This window comes from Seriola dumerili, unplaced genomic scaffold (genome assembly GCF_002260705.1).
Source record: "Seriola dumerili isolate Sdu_G_001 unplaced genomic scaffold, Sdu_1.0 BDQW01000017.1, whole genome shotgun sequence".
In the NCBI taxonomy this organism is placed as follows: domain Eukaryota; kingdom Metazoa; phylum Chordata; class Actinopteri; order Carangiformes; family Carangidae; genus Seriola; species Seriola dumerili.
In genome coordinates, this window is record NW_019174272.1 from 13109083 (window position 1) to 13132588 (window position 23506).

At 40.2% G+C, this 23506-nt stretch overlaps 2 protein-coding genes across 2 annotated transcripts; one reads left to right on the forward strand and one right to left on the reverse strand.

Annotated features, from left to right (window-relative positions):
• The first annotated feature begins 364 nt into the window (after positions 1–364).
• Positions 365–9726, forward strand: LOC111226587 (E3 ubiquitin-protein ligase DTX3L-like). Its single transcript, XM_022751821.1, has 4 exons — positions 365–438; positions 5413–6420; positions 7420–7637; positions 9087–9726. The coding sequence occupies exons 1-4, from the start codon at positions 433–435 to the stop codon at positions 9154–9156; spliced, it is 1302 nt and encodes a 433-aa protein (XP_022607542.1). The 5' UTR covers positions 365–432; the 3' UTR covers positions 9157–9726.
• Positions 9727–16189: 6463 nt separating this feature from the next.
• Positions 16190–23275, reverse strand: golph3 (golgi phosphoprotein 3). The gene is made up of 4 exons (XM_022751833.1): positions 22853–23275; positions 21434–21565; positions 18465–18579; positions 16190–16763 (listed from the first exon to the last, which is right to left on the reverse strand). The coding sequence occupies exons 1-4, from the start codon at positions 23060–23062 to the stop codon at positions 16339–16341; spliced, it is 882 nt and encodes a 293-aa protein (XP_022607554.1). The 5' UTR covers positions 23063–23275; the 3' UTR covers positions 16190–16338.
• Between the last annotated feature and the right edge of the window lie 231 nt (positions 23276–23506).

The window sequence follows — 23506 nt, forward strand, 5'->3', positions numbered from 1 at the left end:
CAAATTTCTTTTAATCGTTTTAAAATGCTAATTTAATATCATCTTAATGTTCTATTTTTAATGTATTTCCATGCCTCTGTAAAGCACTTTGAATTGCCTTAACTTCATGTTTTCAAAACCAGAGACAGGAAGCTGTCAGCTTCATGTAGTGAAGTAGAGCACGACACAGAAATATAAAGTGTCCTGGAAAGTAAATTCTTCAGTACATTAGCTAGTTTCAACCACTGTGCAGAACCGTGGGTTAGGAATGTAGCCTACAGTGTTTTCCATGTTGGCTGCTGTTTCCTTGATTACCACAAGGGGTCGCTAGACGACACGTGATGAACACTGAAGACACCGGACACCCTGAAGTTGAAAGTGAAACCAGAAAGGTCTTCAGTGAGTCCTGAGGAGCTGGAAAGTATCGCTGCAGGTGGAGGAGAACTCTGCGTCATGGAGGTGAGTTTCATCTATTTACGTTTACAATAGTTGAACAGGCTGAAGGAAGGAGAGCTGTGAGAGCGGGTAGAGTTTACAGTCGGTGTTTTTTTTACCCAGTTAACCTGTTAAACTGCAGCTGGTGTTTCTCTGGATGAGACGTGTGTTGTGACCTCTCTCTACTTGATTCAGTCACTGAAGCAGGACTGTGAAGTACTGTAACGTTCGATTTTTCGCAGAAAGAAGTGCGTTGCGTTGGCCAGATAACTATGAAATAGATTTCCGCTTTGGGCGTCTAGCCTTCAAAATAAAAGCGCGTCGATTCAAATGCCTACACCCGAGTTCCACTGTCACTCTGGTACATTTTGATGTTGTCCATCATGTGTGGGATGAGATTAGTCTCGTTATTATTTGTGTCAACAGATCGATCAGTTTGTAAATGTGTAATCTTTAAAAAAATAAATCACCTTCCAGACATACAAAAAATACTCACAAAACAGATCTCAATTATAAAACCGATTTGCAAAAACTCAAACAAATTCCACAAATAAAAAACATATCGGTGAATACATTGAATGTATTTACAAATATGAGAAAAGCACTTGTGAATAGCTTCCTGACATTTACAACTTTCAAACTGTTATTTGTGAAAACATTTTTCTATTTCGCTGGACTACTTCCGAAAATCCCGCGAGCGTTCGCGGGGAAGTAATTTCCTCTTTTCAAATTAAGAGCACAGTCATCTTTGAGTTGTTTTTTCTTTTCTTTTCTTTTTTTTTTCAAAAGTTGGGCGACAAGTACCGTTCACTACATTAACGGTTGTAAACTAGTATAAGTGGCTGGTCTTTGACGGTTATTGGTGTTGATCATTTGCTACTAAACCGGCACCTGTTGCCATGTCGACAGTAAACCTTCATGCTGAGGGAAAGAAAGCATGGTGCTGGATTTTTTTCTACACTCTTAATAGACAGTTCATACCCCTCCAACCTGAGAGATAACTGTGTCGTTTGTTTTATTGAGTTTATTGTAATCATTCAGTCCAGCTGTTTACAGCACAACATGTTATCTTCATTAGTCCCGTACAGCCACCGAGCCAACTCATCCCTTTTATTTCTCATGTATTCTTTCTGAATAAACATCTTTTCTAAAGTAAGATATTGAGTCTAACGTGAGAGTAACATTAACAAAGTTTTTATTTAGCCATGCTACCTCTGACTGGATATTTCATATGTATTCTTTGCATACTGTAATAATGCTAAGAACAAACTGTTAATTTCCTGTTGAAATTTACACTTTCAATTTCATGATCACTTTGAGTTAAAAACATATAAGCACCTCAAAATGAAATCCAGTCTGACTAATGTCTGGGGGCAGGCGTGTTTCTAACCAAGCAATGTATTATTTTAATAAAACACCAAATTTCATACATGTTGGGCCAAAAAAAAACTCCTGAATGTGTTTAAAATATCGGGCTACTTTTCTGATGATTAGCTGGGTTTGTGGCTCTATTTGAACTGTTTGGTGTCGACCAGCTCTCCAACACTGGTGCAAGCCACTTTCAAATTAAACTGCTTCCATTTCTACTGCTCATCTCCTCATTTTGCTTTCGCCCCTTTCAAGTTGTCTTTATTTCTAGATCAGCTGCTGCAGCTCCATGTTTTACCTCAGGACGATCATTTCAATGTCTTAGTCCATCTGGCATGTGAATACATCAGATTTCATCACAGTCGGAAAAAGTAAAAGTTGGTGTCTTGGTCATATAGCTCCGCTCCCCTGCTAGTTTACAGCCTGTCACACTGTCCCTGCATTGTTCTGTTTACTGTGAAGAAAGAAAATGTCTTGAGATGTGAGTCAGCTAAGGGTCTTCTCCAATGATGCATCAAGTCAATGACAGGGGGACAGCCCCGTGTATATAATTCCCTGTTCCAAATCTTTGACGCAGAGAGTTTGACCCCTTTTTAAACACACAGTCTGTAACTTCTGCCTCTAAGGGTCTCTCATTCAAAACAATAACAAGAGACAGTGTTGGATGACGTCATGAAATCGTGTGGAATCATGCAAGTTCTTGTCTTCACCAACATTACCATAAGCTTCTGGTTTGGATTCCTTCAGTGTCAGTGGTTCAGGAAATCAAACAGACTTGGCGATTCCACTGTTAAAAACACTGAATGAAGCAGTTTCACATTAAAGCTGGAGGCGTCCCTCCAAGGCCACTCCCCTAAAACACACGCGCACTGCCCGAGTGGACGAGAGAGAGAGAGAGCGGAGCGGGGATTGTCGTTGTGATATCCCAATAAGGAATGGCTCATTCACAAGTAAGAAAACATCTAAAATTACCATAATGAATGTAATGACTTGCTCGTACTCAAAGCTGTCAAGCTGGGTGATTTATTGTTGGAAATACAGTTAAATGCAATAACTTATCGCTGGCTAGCTAGTAGCCCCCTGCCGTAAGGTTGTATATCAGACAAAGCTAGAAACACTAACAAAGTTAGCTACACCACTAATGCTAAGTTAGCTATACTACTAGTACAGCTAACGTTTCTTTTGAACTGTTATCTTGAATTTTCTGTTGCATGTCTATGAAAAAACTGTAGCACCTACGTAGCTACACTGAAGTTTTTTCTATTACTATCACACATATTATGTTGTTTTGCATGTTAGAGCTTCCAGGATAAGCGCATTGCTAGCTCTAATTTCGCCTCATATTACAGAGGCCAGGCTCAGGTGAGGGGGCTCAGGTGAGGCAGAGGAGGTCATGGGAAAGGGAGAGCAGGTGCAGATGAGCAGGTATCTATAGTAGCAAATTATTTCTGTTTTTTCTGACCAGCACCACTAATACAAATTCAATAAAGTTCTGTTCTATAACAATATCTAATTGTGTTTGTTATCTGTTGCTGCACAGACCAGAATTCGAGTACTGGACTTGGAACAGTCGCATCACCTGCTGGAGCTCTGTCTGAGCTCTGTGACCCAAGACTGATGTTTCATATGTTACAAATGACATCAGCAGATTCTCCTCAACCAGAACCTTCGGTAACAGGTCATCCTACCTGCTGCATCAGCCAGAAATGTCTACAGATATGTAAAGGACACTACAACATCACAACTCCTGTGCTTCCATGCTGCCACACATGGAATCATATACAGTACCAGTCAAAAGTTCGGGAAAGTGTGTCCAAACTTCAGACTGGTATTGTATTTTGCAGAAGGGGGTCCTGCACATTGCCAGACACATCTGGAATGACACCTGGACAGTGGCTGATTATCCAGATCCAGGGGAGATCAACCAGAAGTTCAGCTATGCAGTTTACAGACAGTTTGATGTGTAACAACAACAGAGCACTAGTGCACGGTTACAGTTGTTATCCCTAGTTGCTGTGTCTGGAAAAATATGTGACCAGGACCAGATCCACATGGACAGTATCAAGGTTTCATCCCTAGTAGAGTAAACTGCAATAGCACTGACAGGCAATAATCTGTGCATTATCACTCTATACATCAAGTATTTTGCTGTCCTTTTTCCCAGGAGGATGTAACAATACCAAGTAATATTTTTTTTCTCTTTATACATTACTTGTGTAAATATTTAAATTTGTATTTTATTATTTTGCTTTCTTATTTATATGCACAATCTGTTCTGACTGTTGAATAAAATCTTTAAAATGATACATGCCTTTTCCTTACTCTTACAGCATAAACAATGAAGTCGTTTCATTTAAAATCTCTTTGTATGCTACACAAAGCGTGTAGTATGTAAAGCGAGCTACACATAGAGAAGGATGCATTTATATGAATAACAGTGGTCTAAGCAATTACACCTTCATAACAAGTTCTTAAAAACTTTGTACGTTTGTAAACGCGTCGCCAACGACCTGATTTTCTGAGGTTTGAAGAGCTAAGCTACGTTTCTATCACATGAAGTTGCACTCACCGGTGGGAGACAAACTGACGAAGTGGTGGAGGTGGAGCGGGGGTGGTGGTCTCATCAATCCCTGTTTTAAAGGTTTGGAAGTTGTGGAGTCTCTCACAACTAAAAAACACAAAGTCCCATTCGCAGCCATGACAGACATAAGATAAATACTATCAAGCCACATCTACTCACAACTACAGTGCAGACATCGCCAAACATATGGGCTACACAGATTACATACAAGACAACATTATGTGTAATCATAAAGTTAGCTACACTGTCTACTAGCATAGCAGATGTTGCTTACACCCAATGTTGTCTAACGTTAGCTTTGGCTAATACACAAAGCATACGTTGGTTTATGATTAAACAGCTGCAACAGCTTATGAAACATCTACCTACGTTAGTATAACACAAAAATGACACATGACATCTTTATTTACAGTCTATGGTTTGTACCAGCAGCTGAATTATCCACAATGATCCTCCTCTCCATAACAAACAGACCAGGGGATTAAAACTGGTGAATGAATAATGCAGTTTGAAAATCAGGACGTCTCCAGCAGCTGGGAGCTGAGCTGTCTAACATTTCCTCAGCTTGTTTCTGTGACAACTTCAGATCCAGACGTCCGACGACTAAAATCCTTCATCTGGTTCAAATATAGAGCTGAAAACCACCAAGGTGTTTAAAGTGTATGTGGCTTAAAACTAGATAAAAGTCCATGTTTAGCTTCTGGCAGACAAACACACTGACACATGTACATAGAGGATATGATGTCACTGACAGATGACTAAATGAAATGTAACATTACGATGATTAAAATCACGGTTTTCTCTGGTTTTAGAATTGATGGAGATATTTGGGATAATTTAAGAACACAACTCAACATTTTAATGTGAAAGAGTTACAGATTATAACTTTAATTTGAATCTAGAGTAATTGTGATTGTTCTGGAGTAATCCTTTCAGCCCTGTTGTAATGAACACAGTGCCCAGTAACACATTACTGCATCACCTTCACACTGCATTTAGATGGAAGTATGTAGCTAATAGCTAACGTTACCTGTCATGTCTTTTTGCAGTTCATCACAGACGTCACTGCCGTCATTGATGGAGCCGGTTACAAAGACAAGGAGAGATTAATAAAGATTCTTCAGCCTTACAGTCCTGAGAGAAAAAGTTCCTGCTACATCGTGAGAGGAAGCTATGAGGAAGTGGAGCGTCTTTCAAACAAACTGTCAGCAATGAAACATCACTTCAGTCCTGCCACACACGGACGAACCCTTCGGCAAGATCCTGCTCCAGCCAGTGTGAAATCAGTGGTCGTGTCCTCGGTAGTTATGAGCTACATTCAGCAAAAATGTGCAAAAGAACTTGACAAAATTCAAGGGAACAATTTTGTCATTGAAATACAGCCTGACCTCAGAACAGCACACAGTAACCCCGGTGTCACAGTACAGGTGACTTTTAGACCACAGCATACCTCCGTACGGCCTGTTCATGCTGACTATGTCAGACAGAGATTCATCACATTCTACCAGAGAACAGCCTCTGACTTGGAGTCCACATTGGTCCCTGTGAGTTCACAAAGCCACAAAGACCTGCAGAGGAGATTTCCACAACTCCTCATTACACCCAGCTTCATCAAAGATGAAGCAAAAGTGAGCGGGCCTTTTATGCACATTGCTCAATTGAAAGATTTCCTTTTAAAAAATACACCAAGTCCAAGCAAGAGTCCAGTCAGCAAAGGTGCAGCAAGCAGCAGAAGTCCAAGCAGCAGAACCTCAGGTCCTCAACCTACACACAGCAAAGATCCTGAGGATGAACCATGTCTAATCTGTATGGAAACAATAGTCACAACAGAAAAGGAGACGCTGCGGTGCAAACACTCCTTCTGCAGAGACTGTCTGAAAAGAGCTTTCGACTACAAGCCTGTGTGCCCAACCTGTGGACGGTTATATGGCACGTTGACAGGGACACAGCCAGATGGAGGCAGAATGACTGTCACCAAAAACTCTTCATCTCTGCCTGGATACAACAAATATGGAACAATAATCATCCAGTACTACATTCCAAGTGGCATCCAGAAGGTAAGGCTACAGGTACAACACTGAACAATTTACATTTCCACATTTTTGAGGTTACCATCTATGAAGTCATAGGAGTGCCATAAAAAAGAATAAATTTGTAAAAGAATGAGAAAATAATGGAAATATAAAGAGGAATAAATAAAGGAATTAAATAAGTAAATCAAAAATATATATAAGAATTAAAAAATGCTTTTCCCTACTGTTTTTGCTTTTACATATTACCTTTGCTTTTAGCTTTTGCTTTTGTTTTTCCCCAATGTTTTTGCTTTTACCCTATTGCTTTTGCTATTCCTTGAAGGACCAAGCTGTCAATCAACTGACTTTGGGTGAGCTCTCCTGCCCAGCTTTATTCACTTAGAAATTTCTCTTTATATTTCCACATCTTTTAATTAACTTATTTATTCCATTATTTATTTCTCTTTATATTTCCACATTATTATTTTCTTACTAGGTTACAGATTTATTTATTTCTATGCCACTCCTTTGGCTCCATAACCATCTCCACCCACATACCACCCCGTTATCATGAGTGGGAAATGTAAAAGATGACTCTCAGTTCACATGATGACAACTGACTGTGAGGACTGGTCAATAAATTATACATCTGTTTACATCTGATTATCTAACTATCTATTTTACAAGTTGAAACTTGACACTGGGGTCTCCTATCCATATTCCAAGCTAATTATTATGATCATTCTACTCTAAATAGCTGCTGAGCTTGTAATCAGATACCAATATATCTTCATTTAAAACTTTTTATTCAAACAAAGAAGCAACAAAAGATTTTTGTCAGCGCACATTTGAGATTTTTTAAAAGCTCATTGACGGCAAAGAAAATGTTGTTAAAATGACAAAATGCTGACACACACACACACACACACACACAGCTGTTGCAGCTTGTAAAAAGCTATTGTTGTCTAGTCTCTGGTCCCAGAATCATAACTTCCAGCTGGCAGAACATCATAAAGCAGAGAAAGCTTGACTATGTGTTTGCAGGAGGCGCATCCTAACCCTGGTCAGCCATATGAAGGTGTGTCCCGTACAGCCTATCTCCCAGACTCCTCGGAGGGCAGGATGATCGTCAAACTGCTGAGACGAGCCTTTGATCAGAAGCTCATCTTCACTGTTGGTCAGTCCACCACCAGCGGCAGGAACAACACAGTCACATGGAATGATATTCACCACAAAACCTCCACACACGGAGGACCAACACAGTAAGGACTCTTTATCTGGCAACATTACATTACCCTATTGTTGTGCCTTTCATGTAATCCAACCATTAGTCAGATAAGCCACTGAGCGAGTAGGGTGTTCCTGCAGAACCAGAGGCTGCAGTTTCAGGACCACAAGTTGTAGGACCCTAGTTTTTAGCAACACTGCCACCTAAGGAAGTGGATGACAAGACTGCATTTCAGTTAAGAAGATGGATAACAATCAAAGAGCGAGTATGACAACTCTTATGACTATATTAAGAGTAGTCAACTAATCTACCACATTTATAATAATAAAATTATATATTATTATTAATAATATACAACCGTGGTCCTGTACTGCAGCCTTCTATAGGCGGCTGCAGGAACGTAATATTGCCCGATTTTATATTAGCAACATTAAACTACTAAATTATAGCAGCAGGGAAATCTGTATTTGTCAGGTTTTCAGACACACCAGGAAAAGACCCAAACGCACAACTCAAACACTGTCAGGTTTCCAAAAATCAGGTCCTTTAATACAAAACAGGTTCGGTAAATGGGAGTTCAATCAACGACGGCAAAGGTACAAAATTGGTAGGCAAAAGCAGGGTCAAAGACAGGAACTGGGTAAAAAACACTAAGCGCTCACTAGGGAAACACAAGAATTGCTGGTACGCGGCCGGTCACAAGGGAACAAGACGAGCTGGCACAGAGGGGAGAAAGCAAACAGACCATATACTCACCAGGGAGGGGAGACAATGAGACACAGGTGCAACACAATCGGGGCGGGGCCGACAATCACAAAGGCGGGAAACACACAAGGGCAGGAAGTGGATCTGAAATGAGAGGAGAGTTGGACACCAAAATAAAACAGGAAACAGAACTGAAAAAGTGAGAAAAAACTAAAACATGACCTAGTGCCGAGGCGAGGCATGACAGCATTAATGTTGTGAGTAATGAATAATGAGTATTGAAGGGTCACGTCAATATCTGATCAAGATCTAGTGACTGCAAAGGCCATAGCATATGATTCCACCTTTATTTTATCTGATAATTGTCTAATTATGTTAAATGCGCAAACTACCCAACATGCAACTCTTAGCAACCATAAGACAGAAAGTAGTATTTGGTTGGAGTACTCAGACAAATAAGTAGTAAATAACATCTACGATCTAGGGTCCTAGAAATGAAATTGTTGCAGTATTGCAGGAACATACTGTTGCACTGAGCAGGCTGTGTGACATTTCATATCCTGCTGCCACAAAATATTTCCTTTATTTCCTCATGCAGTGATTAGTTTTTAACATCTACATATTTATGATAAGAGAAACGTATTCATGTGTCCTAAATATAATCACCAGTACCGAAGTCTCATCTGGGTTCACAGGAGAAGACTCGACTCGACTGTATGAGTACTGACTATAAAACTGTCCATATGAAGTCACTTAATCTCTGTCATTGTGTTTGCAGTTATGGATATCCAGACCCTGGCTATATGAGCCGAGTTCAAGACGAACTGAAAGCCAAGGGGATTGAATGAGTCAACAAATAAATGTACTACGATGATGTATGAAGTTACACTACTATCTTTACAAACATCTTCTCTGATTGTAAAATTAAAATTAGATGTTAGAGATTATGACACAGATTGACCACAAAGAGGCTTCATTAATGTAATTTGATATGTCATAAATAATGACACGTTAGTCAACCATAGTTTCAACTGTTTTCTACTATCATTCTTCATCCTTCTTGGATTATTTTTTATTGACTTGTTCTTTTATATTTATTTTCACTAAATATAGAAAAGTTTATATTTGTAAATGAACAATCGATTCCTATTGACCTTTTGAATGTTAAACTTCATGATGTGTAAACAACTTATTTTGCTGGTGATGCTAACTGGGTTATCTTGATATATAGTGTCTATTTTGCATTTGTAGTAGCTTGTGTATCCAATATTCACAGCTCATGTAGCACTGGTAAAATGATTTGTTGTCAGGTCTGGGGGGTTTAATTACCACTGTATGATAAGAGGAGCATATACACCTTACCTGAAACCCAGGTGAGCTCAGCTGAGTTTCCACAGTTGCTCCACTCACTGCATCAAGTCGCCCACCCGGGTTCTCTCCTCCTGTCTCCAGCTATGCTGCCAGTGGCCTTGGTGTCAGAAACTAAACTTAAGTGCTTCAGGAACGAGGGTTATCATGTTTTGTCTGTCATGGTCAGGAAAGTTGGTCGCTATCATCCGCAACATGACATGTTTTCATGTGCCCGTATCTCTCACCTGCCCTCTGACAGGAGGAGGAGCAGGTCTGGGAGCATGGCAGCCAATCAGAGATTCTGGTTCTTAGCGTCATTGTTACTTGAGGCTTCCTTCAGCTTTCCCTCAGTCCAGCTCTGCACAATCTGACACATGGACATTGAAGTGTGCTGTAGAATTTCAAAATAAAATACTCAGTTTAATGATTCTGCAGGTCCATTCATTTGGGTCACAGGATTAAACCCTTCCCATCTATGAATTACTTTCAATTAGACATTTAAAGGAGATGTACCTGTACCACCAGCCTGTATATGCACATAATGTAATCACCATGTTGAGTTTCTGCACTGCTCACTAACAGAAAAATACTTACATTTGAAATTGAAAATTCAAAATGTTTGATAGAAAAATTGACTTGGTTGTTTTGTCTGGGTTCAGCAGTCGAGGTGCCTCTGACAGCAGTTACAGTCTCGTTTTCAAAACTACTTATTTGTACTATGTCCATGCACGGCAGCTAAACAGTGGTTGTGGTGAAAGCATGATGTGTAGAAAGAGCCGGGACCCTTTACCTTTCTTTTGGCAAGACGACGTATTTTTACTTTTATGGAAATCTCTTAAGGCTCTATTTCTCTGTGGCTTAAGGATGTCATGTATTTTATTAAGTAGGAAAAGATAATATATTCTGTGAAAGGCACCGCAGCAAAATGTTTTCATAAATGGACCTCTTTCGTAGATTACCCCTCCCCATCCCCCCACCTTACCTCCCTCCCCGCCCAAATTTCTATTTTTCTTATAAAATTTTCCTTTAGGTTCTTTATATAATTTTTCTCTTTTCCCTTTTAATTTATTTATATTAGTGATTATACATCAATAGTCATAAGTATTTGAATGTTGTATGTTTTATATATTTGATATATTTATTTATACATTATAATTTATTATTAGTGTTATTTTCTATACAGAGACAGTTTGTGTATTCCTTCTTTGAAGGCCTGGGCAATGTTCCTCTCATAATAAAAACAGGAACATTGCTCTTCCAATTGATTGTAGGATGACAATGGCCGCATGCCACTGAGTGCCTCAACTCTTCCAAACAGCCAATAATTCTTGATATACAACTATGCTTTGAAAAGTGAAACGAGAAGATGGGATATAGACTTTAAGTTGCTGGGACTAGAGGCTGCTGCTTTTTCATGATTAACAACCGATCCTGAGATTGATTCCCCTCTCAGCAAACACTCCGTCCGCGTGTTAATTGTTTGCTGAGCACAATGTCGCGCTCAGGCAGTGCTGGGATGAAACCTGAAGACATTGCTGAGATTATTCAGACCATTGTCAGTGAGACATCGGCGTCTTTCACTGAAACACTACAGGGAGAGATCTGAACTTTGCAGACAGAACTTCGAATTTTTTGACTATTGTTAAATGTCTTATATTTCCCTTTGACACTAATGACAAGTCTTTCTGTTTTGACAGGGAATGTGCAGGGTTTGAACAGGGTAACCAAGAGAACTGCATGTTTGGAGTTTATAGATAGCAAAAATATTGATATTGGATTAATTAAAGAGTCGCACCTTACTAAGGAGTCTGAACAGCTTCAGTAACTAAATATGAGGTTGATGATTCCTCATCCTCAGAAGATGATAAAAACGAGGTGTTTTAATTGTAATCGAACGTTCACTAGATATAAACATTATCGATTCTGGCAATGATTCATTCATTATTATATTATTGGTGCAGATATGAATACAATAATAAATCCAATATTAGATAAATTGAACCAAATGGCTAGCCCATTTCAGCTGTCCTGTTCTAAGGCTTTGCAGCAGTGTATGTCAGACCTCAGCCTGTTGGATATATGGAGATTTTATAATCCAGCAGCCAAAGAATATAACTTTTTTTCTGACAGACATAAATCATTCTCAAGAACTGATTATATTCTTGACTAAATTCAATTTAAATACCTTGGGGTGGATATCTTTCCATCTCTAGAAATTACTGTCATTAATAACTACACTACAGTTTTTAATACAGGCATACACACTGGTCAGAGGTGAAAAAGGTGAGAAGGATGCGTGAGCAGAGAAAAACACAGACCCACTGGGGGGGGGGGTAAGAATTACAGCAACAGTATAACTTACCTGTTATTTCTTTATATATATATATATACACTTGCAGCTTCGGTCTACCTTAACAGCATTAGGGGTTCTGAGGCTTCTGAACTCTAAGCATGAGCTCACAGGGCAACTGTATAACATCAGCAGGACCAGTGGGACTGTATCTACAATGTATTCCCATTACAAGCAACCTGGTAAAATGACTACAGTTCTACTGAAGTAGCTTGGGAAACTATCTGAAAGAACATCAGATACACATCAAAAAATCCTAACCACCAAACTATTCCTCTAAGATTTGTGCACATAACCTACTTAACACCTATAATCAGACATCGGTTTAAATCTGCTCCATCTCCTCTATGTTAATTCTGTCCACAAGGTTCAGGGAGTACCCTGAGGTGCAGTCCTTTTGGTTAGAAGTCACTAAATCATTATCAAAAATTCTCAATTCTCAAAATTCTCAGGAAAGTCCATGTTGCCCCTTATTATGTCTGCTAAGTGACCGTTCCCAGGTCCCCATGTCTGTCTATGAAAAAAAGGATATGGCCTAACTGCTACAAAGAAAATCCTGGTTGTACGGTGGAAACCACCACCACACACATTGTCATGAAAACACTGCAGATTTGTTGATCACTCACTAGGGAGGGAAATGAGGGGTGATTATTCTTAATTGTTGACATTTAGTTGTGTATATGTTTATATGTATGTGCAGGCATGTGCACGTGGGTGTATATGAACAGGATTAGCACATACGAACATAAGGATATGAATTAAGACAATGGAGGTATATATTAACCTGTATTTATGCTACAAGTTAAGGTATATGTCAAGTATGCTTGTATATTATCTTTATTTGTACAGTTGTTAATTTTATAGATGGCTACAATATACCATGAATAAGTTCTAAGTTTATTTAATTCAGAAGCATATATGTATATGCATACATGCTCTTTTCTTTAAAAATTTTCTCCTGCTGATATTCATTCTGTCAACATGCCATAAAATTTGTTCACAAAAAAAATAGGGAAATCACTTGTAATCATATATTCCTGTATTTGTTGTATCCTCAGTAATTAGATAATAAGAGCCAGGACCCTGAGAGTGACTGAGATCTCATGGGCTTCACCTGTGTATTCTTCCATGTGAAGTTATTTAGGTTTAATTTTGTATTTTGTAATTAAATTCACAAACAAATCTGAGCAGATTTTGTTGATCAGAGCTAGTTATTGAGTCCATAGTGAAGCTGACCAAAACAGGTGCTTGACCCTCCAGACACACAGCATAAACTGAAACTCACTCCTCTCACCCTTAATTCAGTGGTTCTCAACCCGGTGGTCGTGAGATTATTTTGGGGGTAGCGGGATGTTTTTTTCAAAATAAATAAATAATAAATACTTTTGAATATGACTTTTCTATTAAATCTCCCACACCAATGTTATAATGTCCTTATGCAACAGATTTGAGCAAGTGAGTGAAATGAGTGTGTGAGAATCTGGGCGGGAGAAGTCGTCTCCTCCAGCCGGAGCAGCAGACTGAACGTGGCACAGCACAGTGGCAGGTGCTAAATGTTAACCACCTACTGTACAGTGTCTGAATATGTAGTGGAAAGTCTGCCAGCTCAAGATGAGACCGATATCAGATCTGTGAAGGTGGGCTAACGCAAAGTAACATTATGTGGCTCAAAAGGTTGAGAACCACTCAATTACATGAACTCCATTTAAATGGTTGTGTCAGAGTGAAGCTGGTGAACACGCAGTCACTTATCTTGTGTTTTAGAGCCATCATTAAATTAATGGTCAGTTTGAAAAAAAAAAAAAAATCAATTTATGTCCATAGAGATTTGACGTGTTATAAAAGAGCTAAACTGAAACAAAGTCTGGAGTTGCGGGAAACTCATCACCTCATGTGCCAGGGTGAGCAGTGGTTGATTTGCAACTGGTGAACTACAGGAAACACACAGACTGTGATTTATGCCCTCATACATCAATAAACTAACCCGAGGCTTCACATGGGACAAAAATGTTGCGTTGCCATGAGTTTCAAATAAATATTAAAATCAGTTGTATGATGAGGCACTTCCAAGCTCTTGGTTTATTTTCTAGGGTCAAAGAAAGTACACAGATTAGAGGTCCCTTTATTTAGATAACATATAATCTCTCATATTCAATCCACAATACGAGGTGATTCTCAGACGCATAAACCTGTTGCCCACCTCTCCTCTTCCCCCACAGTCTCTGTCTAATTACTCTCAGCTCTCTGCTACATACAGCACCCCGAAGGAGGCGATCTCCACTCAGCAAAGTCTTTCACAAGATCCATGAGCTTCGTTAGCAAAAATCTGTGTTAAAGCAAAGAACAGTTGAACAAATGTGAAAATAAAATTCAAAAAATTGAGGCAATATGAAATTAAGAGCAACGTTCATTGTGACAAGGCTTTGTTGAATGTTTGAGCACAATGTCCAACAAGTGAAAGACAGTGCAGCTGAGCCACGGTTCTGGAAAAGTGACAGTGTGAATTTGTGCCTGATACAAATACACAAGTATATACATCAACATCTGGAATGTGAGCCCGTCTTCTGATTCTTCTGATCACACTTTTGGATTCTTTCAAAGTTCCGTAGATATAGTGGGTTTATTTTGAGAAGGTGAAAACTTTGTCTATTTGAATTTTGCTAACAAAGGTAGCTGGCATCGATTGGCTCTGCTTTCCTGAGTTTGTTCCCGCTGCTAAAATATTTCAGGTTAATCCTCAACAGCCAAGCACACAAAGATGCATTTTCCCCTTGTCAGAGTCAGTTAACAATGTGTCAGCTGATGTTACTGCAAATCAGACAGATATTACAGGCTAACCTGGTTTATATGAGCACATTTAGACAGTGTATCTAGAAGTGATACAATCCCAGCTTGGGTCCTACAGCAAAATGTTTCACTATGAATAAAAAGTCAGAGGATTTTTGAGACAGTATGACCTGTTTTCAATTCATTATGTCAGAAAGTTTCATTAAAGCTATAGCATGTAACTTCAAAAATTATATTTTTAGTTGAAATTTGCTCCAAAAACTATGTTAGTTTGTTGAGGTGCTGCAGACTCATTGAACAGCCTGGCAGCAGCGCCGAGATATTCCCTCCTAAAGTGTTCTGAGCAAGCCTCTTCTTTCTAACCAATCAGAGAATGCCAAAGCTAGCATTGGAAGATGTCACTGTGTCTGACTCACAGGCTGGCTAGGTCCTGATTCCTGCATCAGCTGAAACAGCAAACGTGACCAGAATGTAGGTGGAGGACTGGGCGGGGCCTAACGGAGCAGGGAGCGTGAGGGAGGGAGGGAGGGGAGGAGCAGAGTAGTTTGCCCTTGAGTCTCATGCTAGTGCTAGATTCCTAGGGGTTTCATACTGTAATTGTATATTTAGTATCATTCATTTTTCTTTCCACCATCATAACTATCAAGTGTATATGTTTGTGTGTCTCATGATGTTCACCAGTTCTACTCATTTTAAACAACAAATGGAGATGAGTCTAAGTAACCAATAATAAAAGTAATACAAGTCAGAACTCCATCTTCCTGGACCTGATTATAGCTTCCATTCATGTTTAGACTTTTTGTCCCGTTTTACACATGAACTGTGTGTGGGTGGGGGGGTGGGTGGGGGGGTTGTCCCTGGATGAGCAGGTATAGGTGATGGATGGATGGGATGGATTCAGAGGCATCAACAGAGTAGTTCTAGGTCTAGACTCATACTTGGATCTGTCCTCTAGTCAACGAATAGATCACATCCTTACACTTCAAATTTGGTAGAATAACCATGTAAAGACTTGTCAGCATCACTGTCCTGTACATGTACACGTCTGCACATCTGTACACATCTACATCACATTGGTTATTGTATTCTGAGGTGTGTCAGGATGGTACCTCGAGTAACCTGTGCCATACATGCTGTACCTCTAACTGTTAAAGATAAAAAGATTTAACAAATAGAAAAAAAGAGGATATGAATCAATATCTTGATTTCAGCTCCACCCACATCATCACCAACCACTTCATTCTAAGTTCCATATTATTATAATTTTTTTTTTTTAGCAAAAGTGAACACACAAATGACAGAAGGGGGGGGGGCATGGAGGATCAACAAGGACCGTTATCTGGGAGGGAAGGAGGATGAGGTGGGGGTGGGGGTGGGGTGGGGGGGTGGGGCAATGAAAGAGGCAGCCCATTCCAAAGTCCAGGCAGGGGTTAACTGTAAGTCAGTCAAGTCACCAGATTGGGGGGTCAATACTGTGATTCCCACCCCAACGTACAATGCCACTTGAATGCCATAACTGCTTGGTGTCCTCTTTGTGGTAGCCTCATTTGGTGAAGGCGGCCACCACAGCCCATAACAGCTCATTAGCGTTGGCTTTCATGCTCTCTCCCTCGGGCTCCAGTTCCAGCAGCTGCCGCACTCTCTTCATGGCCAGGTCGTATTGGTCATCTAGCAGCGGGGCAAAGGCATTTTCCAGGACGTCGGAGGAATGGGCTAAGAAGATGAGCGCGAGCAGCCGCTTGTCCATTCGATGAGGGTCATTCACCCACTTGTCCAGTACAGCCTCCTGGACCTTCTTGATGAGACGCTGCTTGATGTTGTTGTTGGTCAGAGGATGTGTAGTCATGTCAAAGAGCAGGAAGTTCTGCTTCTCAGTGGTGAGGACGCCTTTTTCCACCAGGTTTTTGGCCAGCCGTTCACGGACGTTCCTCAGCTGATAATGAAGTTTCAGGGGGTTCCATGTCTCTCCTAAAAGACAAACCGATAGAACATAAGACAGTTAGTGCATCACAAACAGGTGACATGCTCATCTGCATTAATATAGATAGAAATAGAAAGAACAGGGTAGTACCAGTAGGGTTCTACTGTGAGAGCTTTTCACTCACATATGAGTGTGTAAATGTGAAATATTATTTCCTATAGTTACTAGAGAAGCTGGTTCAAAATCCATAAGGGCAGGGAGCATTTTATCTGTACTTGGAGAGATCAGTAAGATTGTTCACGGTGCAGCAGCTTCTCCTCGCTGTCTGTCTCTGCTCTGTGTTGGTGTTTGACTGAGGTGGGACATAGCTCCTCCACACAGAGCAGACAGCAGGGCAGAGGTCACGGAGGAGGACATGACAATGGGTGAAGTGAAATGTAGGGATGGATGATCTGGCAAAAATATCATATGACAATCTCTTTGGGTAGAATCACAATCCACGAATCATGAATCATGACCTGCATCCTGTTAGCGCACTGATTTATTCTGAAAGTCCTGACAGAAAGTTATGATTTGTATGTTTCCGCCACTTTCACTCTTCTTTCAGATGTTTGTCTGCCTGCTGCTTATCTTCACCCATAATCTTGTCTTCGGTTTACAAACTGTGTCACAACCAATCGCACTTTCTGCTTAGTTCGTATGGAGTATTAATTTTGACAACGCTGTTATTTATTAATTTATGAGGTGATATATGTGTTTTCATTAGAAAATTCAGTCTCTGCTCCGGCTCGTCCCTCTTCTTGTCTCCCTGCCTGCAGCAGGTCTCTGGTCCCATAGACAGACTGTAACTCCACCGTCTTGGACTGCAGCTGGTGACAGTGGTTCTTGTTCTGCACAGATGGAGAACTGGTTCATGTGGAGCTACACCAAAGCCACGAGGCTGCAGAGCAGAACAAGGACTGCTGTCTCCATCTGCAATTAGCAGGTTAGCTGTTTAACAGTTAATAACAGGCTGATTAGCAGAGACTGAACTTTTAAAGTTCAATATCTAAGATCATCCAAGATATAAATCAGATCACCCACCCCTGGTGAAACATATTACTCCAGATCTGGTTGTTACTGTACATACAATATAACCTTTGTGAATAAAAAAAACAGTTAGAGAAATTTATCAAAACACCTGTTAAACAAGTAGAAACCTACAGAAAACAGTATCTTCAGCTTTTCCTTCAGTCTCCTGTCCAAGCTGACTGCATGAATCCTGTTTATTTACTGCATCTCAAACAAAGCTGATGTTTTTAACCCTTTATCTGGCTAATGTGACTAATCTTTATGTTTCTTCTGATTCAGTGGAAATGCGAACAGAAGGGTTTTTTAGTTCCTGTATCATTTGGTCTTAAAGTCCAATGGCATACTGACACAGATTACCATTCTAAAGCAGGATGTGTCAGCATAATCAAAAATCATTGACACATCAGCTGCTGTTTAACGGTTTGTGTATGAGATTCAAAACAAACCTTCATACTTTTAATCGCACAATTCTCACAAATACAACTCACAGTCTATCCATGCTATGACTGCAGACATACACAATCAGTCTGCATTTTCACACATTCACATTTGATGTAAAGCTCAAAGTTAAGCTGGGTACAAGCATAAGGAAGCAGTGTGGATCTGTTCTGTTATAAATCTCCTCACAGGGTTACCACCAGATCGAGGCTATGAGCCGATAAAGCAGATGAACTCACCACTGAGCAGTTCGATCCAGCTCTGCACCGTCTCTGGCGGCTGGGTGTCTTTGATGTGTTTCAGGGCTTCGTCTAGCAGCACGTCACCTGTTGGAGCATCTGACTTACAAATGACCTGCGGAGTTCATCAGAATGACGATGGGTAGTTACAATGTGTGGTTATCAGACAACAGCTGCTGAAAATAATGTATCAAGGCCCTGCTCACATCACTGACTGAGATACAGCATCACATCAGAAGGGATGGGTACCGAAACCCTGTATTAAATGGGCCCCGGGGCTAAATTTGTAAAGACCGTAGTATCGATGAGCTCCGACGTTATCGGTTCTGCTCTCAGTTCTGGGGAAATTAAAAGAAGAGAAATTAAGACATTTCCTGTTTGTTATTGCAACATAAAGGTTTTCACGCACATTTTATCCTACACGTTTCTGATTTAGACTTCGTGATGCATTGATGCATTTTCGCTTTTCCAACGCAGAAGTTCATATGCATCTCTCGCTCTGACCTCTCTGAGGGGCGGGGGCAGCACTGTGTCTCATACTGGAGCACTGTGCAGCACACACACAGACTCTGCTCTCATACCCTTTTTCCACCAAAATTAGCAAGTATAAGCAGGTTTTTCAAACGCAGGTAAACCCGCTATTAAGAGCCAAATGACCCCTATTCCACTTACATTTGAGTTTGCCTTTCTGTTCTTACAGAGGAAACACACAAATGCAGGGAGCAGAGCGCACACACAGACACGGGGGGGGGGGGGGGGGAGTGAGCTGCTGGCCACCATGCAAAATGATAAAACGGATCTGTCACATCTCATCTCCGGGTTGGTGCTCCTGTAAACATGTTGGAGCTTCCCATCAGTTAATGTATGTTTTAAAAACTTTTTTGGGGCTGCGTTTACTCTGTCACCCCCGGTTTAACAGCACCGTGCTGGGAAGATGACAGGTGTGTTAACAGTGTCTGTGTTCTGAAAGATGTTACAGCAGAAAAGGGGTGAAAAGCAGTGGGTTCACCCAGGTGTTGTGTTTACATGAATGCCGATCGGAGCGTATCGGAGCTGGAGCCGATACTTCTACTGAAGTCATTTGACCCGGGTGTGAAAACCGATTGAACCCTTTTCCATTGCAGACAAAAGCCCAATGTTAGCAGGTCTTAGCGGGTTTTGACCATTGGAAAAGGGGCTTTGGTGACAATGGAGAGAACTAAATGTTCAAAGTGGTGAAGTCTTTAGCATGTTAGGGCGTAAACACAAGTTCATCTGTCATTGCTCTAGGTATTTTTGGTGTGTAGGGCCGCCACTAACGACTATTTTTCTAACGATTAATCTGTCGACTATTTTAAACATTTAATTTTCCTCCAGAAAATGTAAATGACACTCTGGCATCAATAATCCCAGATTCAGGCCTACACATTTTCTCAAACACTTATTCAGTGTAAATTCTCAGGCAGCAGCAGATGACATTATGAGAGTATTTATCAGCTACAAGGACAAAAGATATCAAAAAGCTTTGTCAACTAATGAACAGACAACACTTGAAGTAATCCTTCACGTTTGTGACTGAGCTCACTGTGCACCACAAAAAATTATAATCACAAAATAACACTGGTTAAACAAGACTTAGAGTGAAGAGATTTGAACTGTGATGTGCTCATCCTCCCAAAGTCAGACATTAACCAGCTGATCTTACCTTTATCTTATTCATACTTATATTGATCCAGTTGAGACTATTACTGTTTCTTTTTAAAAAGAATAAATTCAGAACAGGATTTGAATTGACTGTTCTGGTTTGTCTCAGCCAGTTGCTCAGTTTGCAACAATCTACCACGTTTTAAGATTTGTGGTACACTAAGATAATCAGTTAGACTCACATACAGACAGCTTTCGTTGTAGCATTTCCTAACAGTTCGCAATTAATTAACCAGCAAGATGTTGTTGTATAAAAGACACAGAGAGTTGGCGGAGGAAATAGATGATCTCTCTATCTCTTTTCTATTTGTTGCTTGTTGAACAGGTGTTTTGATAAAGTTCTTATTGGCCTTTTACTGATTATTGCACTAGTTGTCCTTAACTCCAGTGATCTTGAGTTATCGTTACGTCACCTGGTTCTGTATCTGGCACAGCCTCTGCCATGCTGTTTGCTCTGTGTGTATGTGTATGTGTGTGTGTGTGTGTGTGTGTGTGTGTGTGTGTGTGTGTGTGTGTGTGTGTAGTGATGTGGGGGCCGCTGGTGAACTATTGCACAGTCAAAAGTCAGTCTACCATAGTGATTTGCCCAAAACAATGCTTAAGTTTATTCCTTAAGAATGTTAATTGGTAAAATAAAGCAATGTTCATTTTTTTTTCTCTTACAAAATACCAAAAAGTAGCGATAACAGTACAGTTTAAATACAGAAATCGATTTGCAGTATCGGTAAAAGTAGTAGTACCATTAAAATCTTAACGATACCAATCCCTACACTACAGACCATGAAGTCAATTATCATTTTATAGAACAGAAGAGATAAATTGTTTGGTCTATAAAACAAGAAATGAGAAAACATCAGTTTCCCAGAAGCCCAGGCTGACATCTTTACATGTTTTGTTCAACCAACAGTACAAAACCTAAAGATATTCAGTAGAAATCGTCACAGTGGAGAAGCCGCAGGGCAATTTTTTTGGCTTGATTAAAGTACAAGACATGTTGATCAATCGTCTGTTTATGTGTTCTGAAAAAAAATGGAAAATGACTTTGCCCCAAAGCAAATTCCCTCGCTCCCTTCACCCTCCACTTCACTTTAGTGATGAAGGAATATGGAGGAGTTACAGGTTAAGGTGTGTAGAGGTCTTTTTGATAGTAACTATAAAGGGTTGAAGCCCCATGCTAGTGACCCACCCAATTAAGGTGGTGACAGAAAAGAGCACCAGCAGGGTGATGAAAATAAAATAACTTATCTGAACAATTTATGTAGTAAAAGCAGAAACACATGTCCCACCTTCCTGGCCAGCAGACCTTTCCTCCTCATGCCACAAGCCTCCAGCTGAAGGCGTCCTCTCAGGGCCAGTTCAATCAGCATGCACCCTCGCAACCCTGATGAAATGCAGTCATTCCAGAACGAGGTGTAGCCCTGCATCATGGAAAGGGTTTACCAAAAAGTTACTATGGAATTACAACAGAATAGTTCCTAATAGCCAACCTGGCCAGAGTAAACATGCAATATTAAACAATATTAAACAACACCTGTTTACAGCACCCTCAGAAGAATTTATAGCAACATGTTTTGGCATGAAAAATGTGGCATCAAATCTCTAAAGGTGGCAGTATATTATGACAGCATCACCTTTATATGTGTGTTCCTTTCAATGTCTGATGATTGAGTGAATATAAAAGTCATGGTCATTCATAAACGGCTTAAAAAGCTGTAAAACTTAACATGTGGAGCCTCATCCTTGATACTGGCAAACTAACAGGTTGTACATGGCAACAGTCAACCCCAGGTCTTATCTCTAGAGTAGTTAAATATAGAATTTAAGGATTATTTTTGACATTTCAAAAGTTATAACAATCGATCTATGTATGTTCATTTGTCTTGGTCTTGGTGTATGTTTTTTTGACAACTGTTGAAACAGACACACAAGCACATCATTTAAAATCAATTGTCACACCTTGGTTTCTCCTTTCAAATGATAATAAAACTTGTATAAATAACTAGGTGCACCTGTCTGATGTAAATGTGTTTTATATTTGACTTTATTTAGATTAATATGTCAATATTGGTTTTCACTTGGGCTTGAAACAGATTTATCTTTTGGATGGATGTCAACAAATCATAACTACAGGCTAATTACCTCCATAGAGATTAAAAAACAACAACACAGTAAACAGTGTAAAGTTACAGAGGGTGCCAGTACTGTTTAACAGGCAGTGTACCTCTCTGTCAGTGGTTTAATCAGTGATCAGGTCTCATTAGAGAATGACCCCAAGGCAGCAAATTAATAGGTTCCCAATTATTCAACACTCCTGGATACTTACAGATTATTAATCATGTGTTTGCATTACACTCTTCTATATAAATCGTTTTCTCTATATCCGACTCAACAGTGTAAACACAGTTTAAACACCGTCTGTCACAGCACAACACCGTATTAACCGACCATGGCTGTTAATGTTAAGATTCGCTTCTCAACATTAACGAATTTCTTCCTGAAGATGTTTAACAGTCCAATGAGGCCCATTGTTGTTGTTAGTTACAGCTAGCATCATAGCAAACAGGGATGCTAACGTTAACTGAAGCTATGTCGGTTAGGAAAATAAAGCTAACATTAGCTTTGGTAACGTCCCATCGTCTAACGTTAAGATATACCTTAATATATATATATATATATATATATTATACGGGATTACCTAACATTACCTCTCTGTCTTTCAGTCCTAACAACAGCACCTCTTCCATCAGGGTCAGACGTGTTTCTTTGGAGTCTCCGGTGTCGTCGTCTTCCTGCTCGTCTCCCCGCCGGGGCTCGTGGTCCTCCTCGCAGGACGGACGGTCTTTGTCAGCGGCGTTGCGCGAGGCTTCGGTCCGCCTCTGCACGAGGCCCGAACTCCGCTGAGTCAAGGAAGTCATGTCTACCGGCGAGTTAGCTAAACGACGACGAAAACAGAACGCCTCGGACGACGCTGCCCGAGATGTTTGCTTCACTTACTTGTTGTCAACCATATATCAGTTACCCTGAGTGTCGTGTAAACAGACTACTGCAGCCCGAGCACCCGTGTCATCTGTGAAACTGCTCCCCTTCCTTGACTTCGTCCGCAGCTATATAATGTCTATCTAATATGGCGCCGTGTGTAAATGTGGTACCGAAGTTATCCAGCAGGTAGAGGCCGAGACAACCGTAATAACTTAAAGTTACACTGAATGCTACGTCAGCTATTTTACACAACTATAGTTACAGTAGTAGACTAGAGAACTTCTAATCTGTATTATGTTACCATGTTATCTCATGTTTTGTATGAATCTATTTCATTCCTCTGGAACAGAAGTCATCAAATTACTGCAAAAACAAAACTC

Bases quoted from the DNA above. Each gene is read 5' to 3' on its own strand.
- golph3 (XM_022751833.1), bottom strand. From the start codon at position 23,062: ATGACTTCCTTGACTCAGCGGAGTTCGGGCCTCGTGCAGAGGCGGACC. The intron at 21,566-22,852 runs GTAATGTTAGGT...TCCATGATGCAG, and splicing joins TAGGACTGAAAGACAGAGAG to GGCTACACCTCGTTCTGGAA. The intron at 18,580-21,433 runs GTGGGACATGTG...TGAACTCCGCAG, and splicing joins AAGGTCTGCTGGCCAGGAAG to GTCATTTGTAAGTCAGATGC.
- LOC111226587 (XM_022751821.1), top strand. The intron at 6,421-7,419 runs GTAAGGCTACAG...ATGTGTTTGCAG, and splicing joins TTCCAAGTGGCATCCAGAAG to GAGGCGCATCCTAACCCTGG. The intron at 7,638-9,086 runs GTAAGGACTCTT...TTGTGTTTGCAG, and splicing joins ACACACGGAGGACCAACACA to TTATGGATATCCAGACCCTG.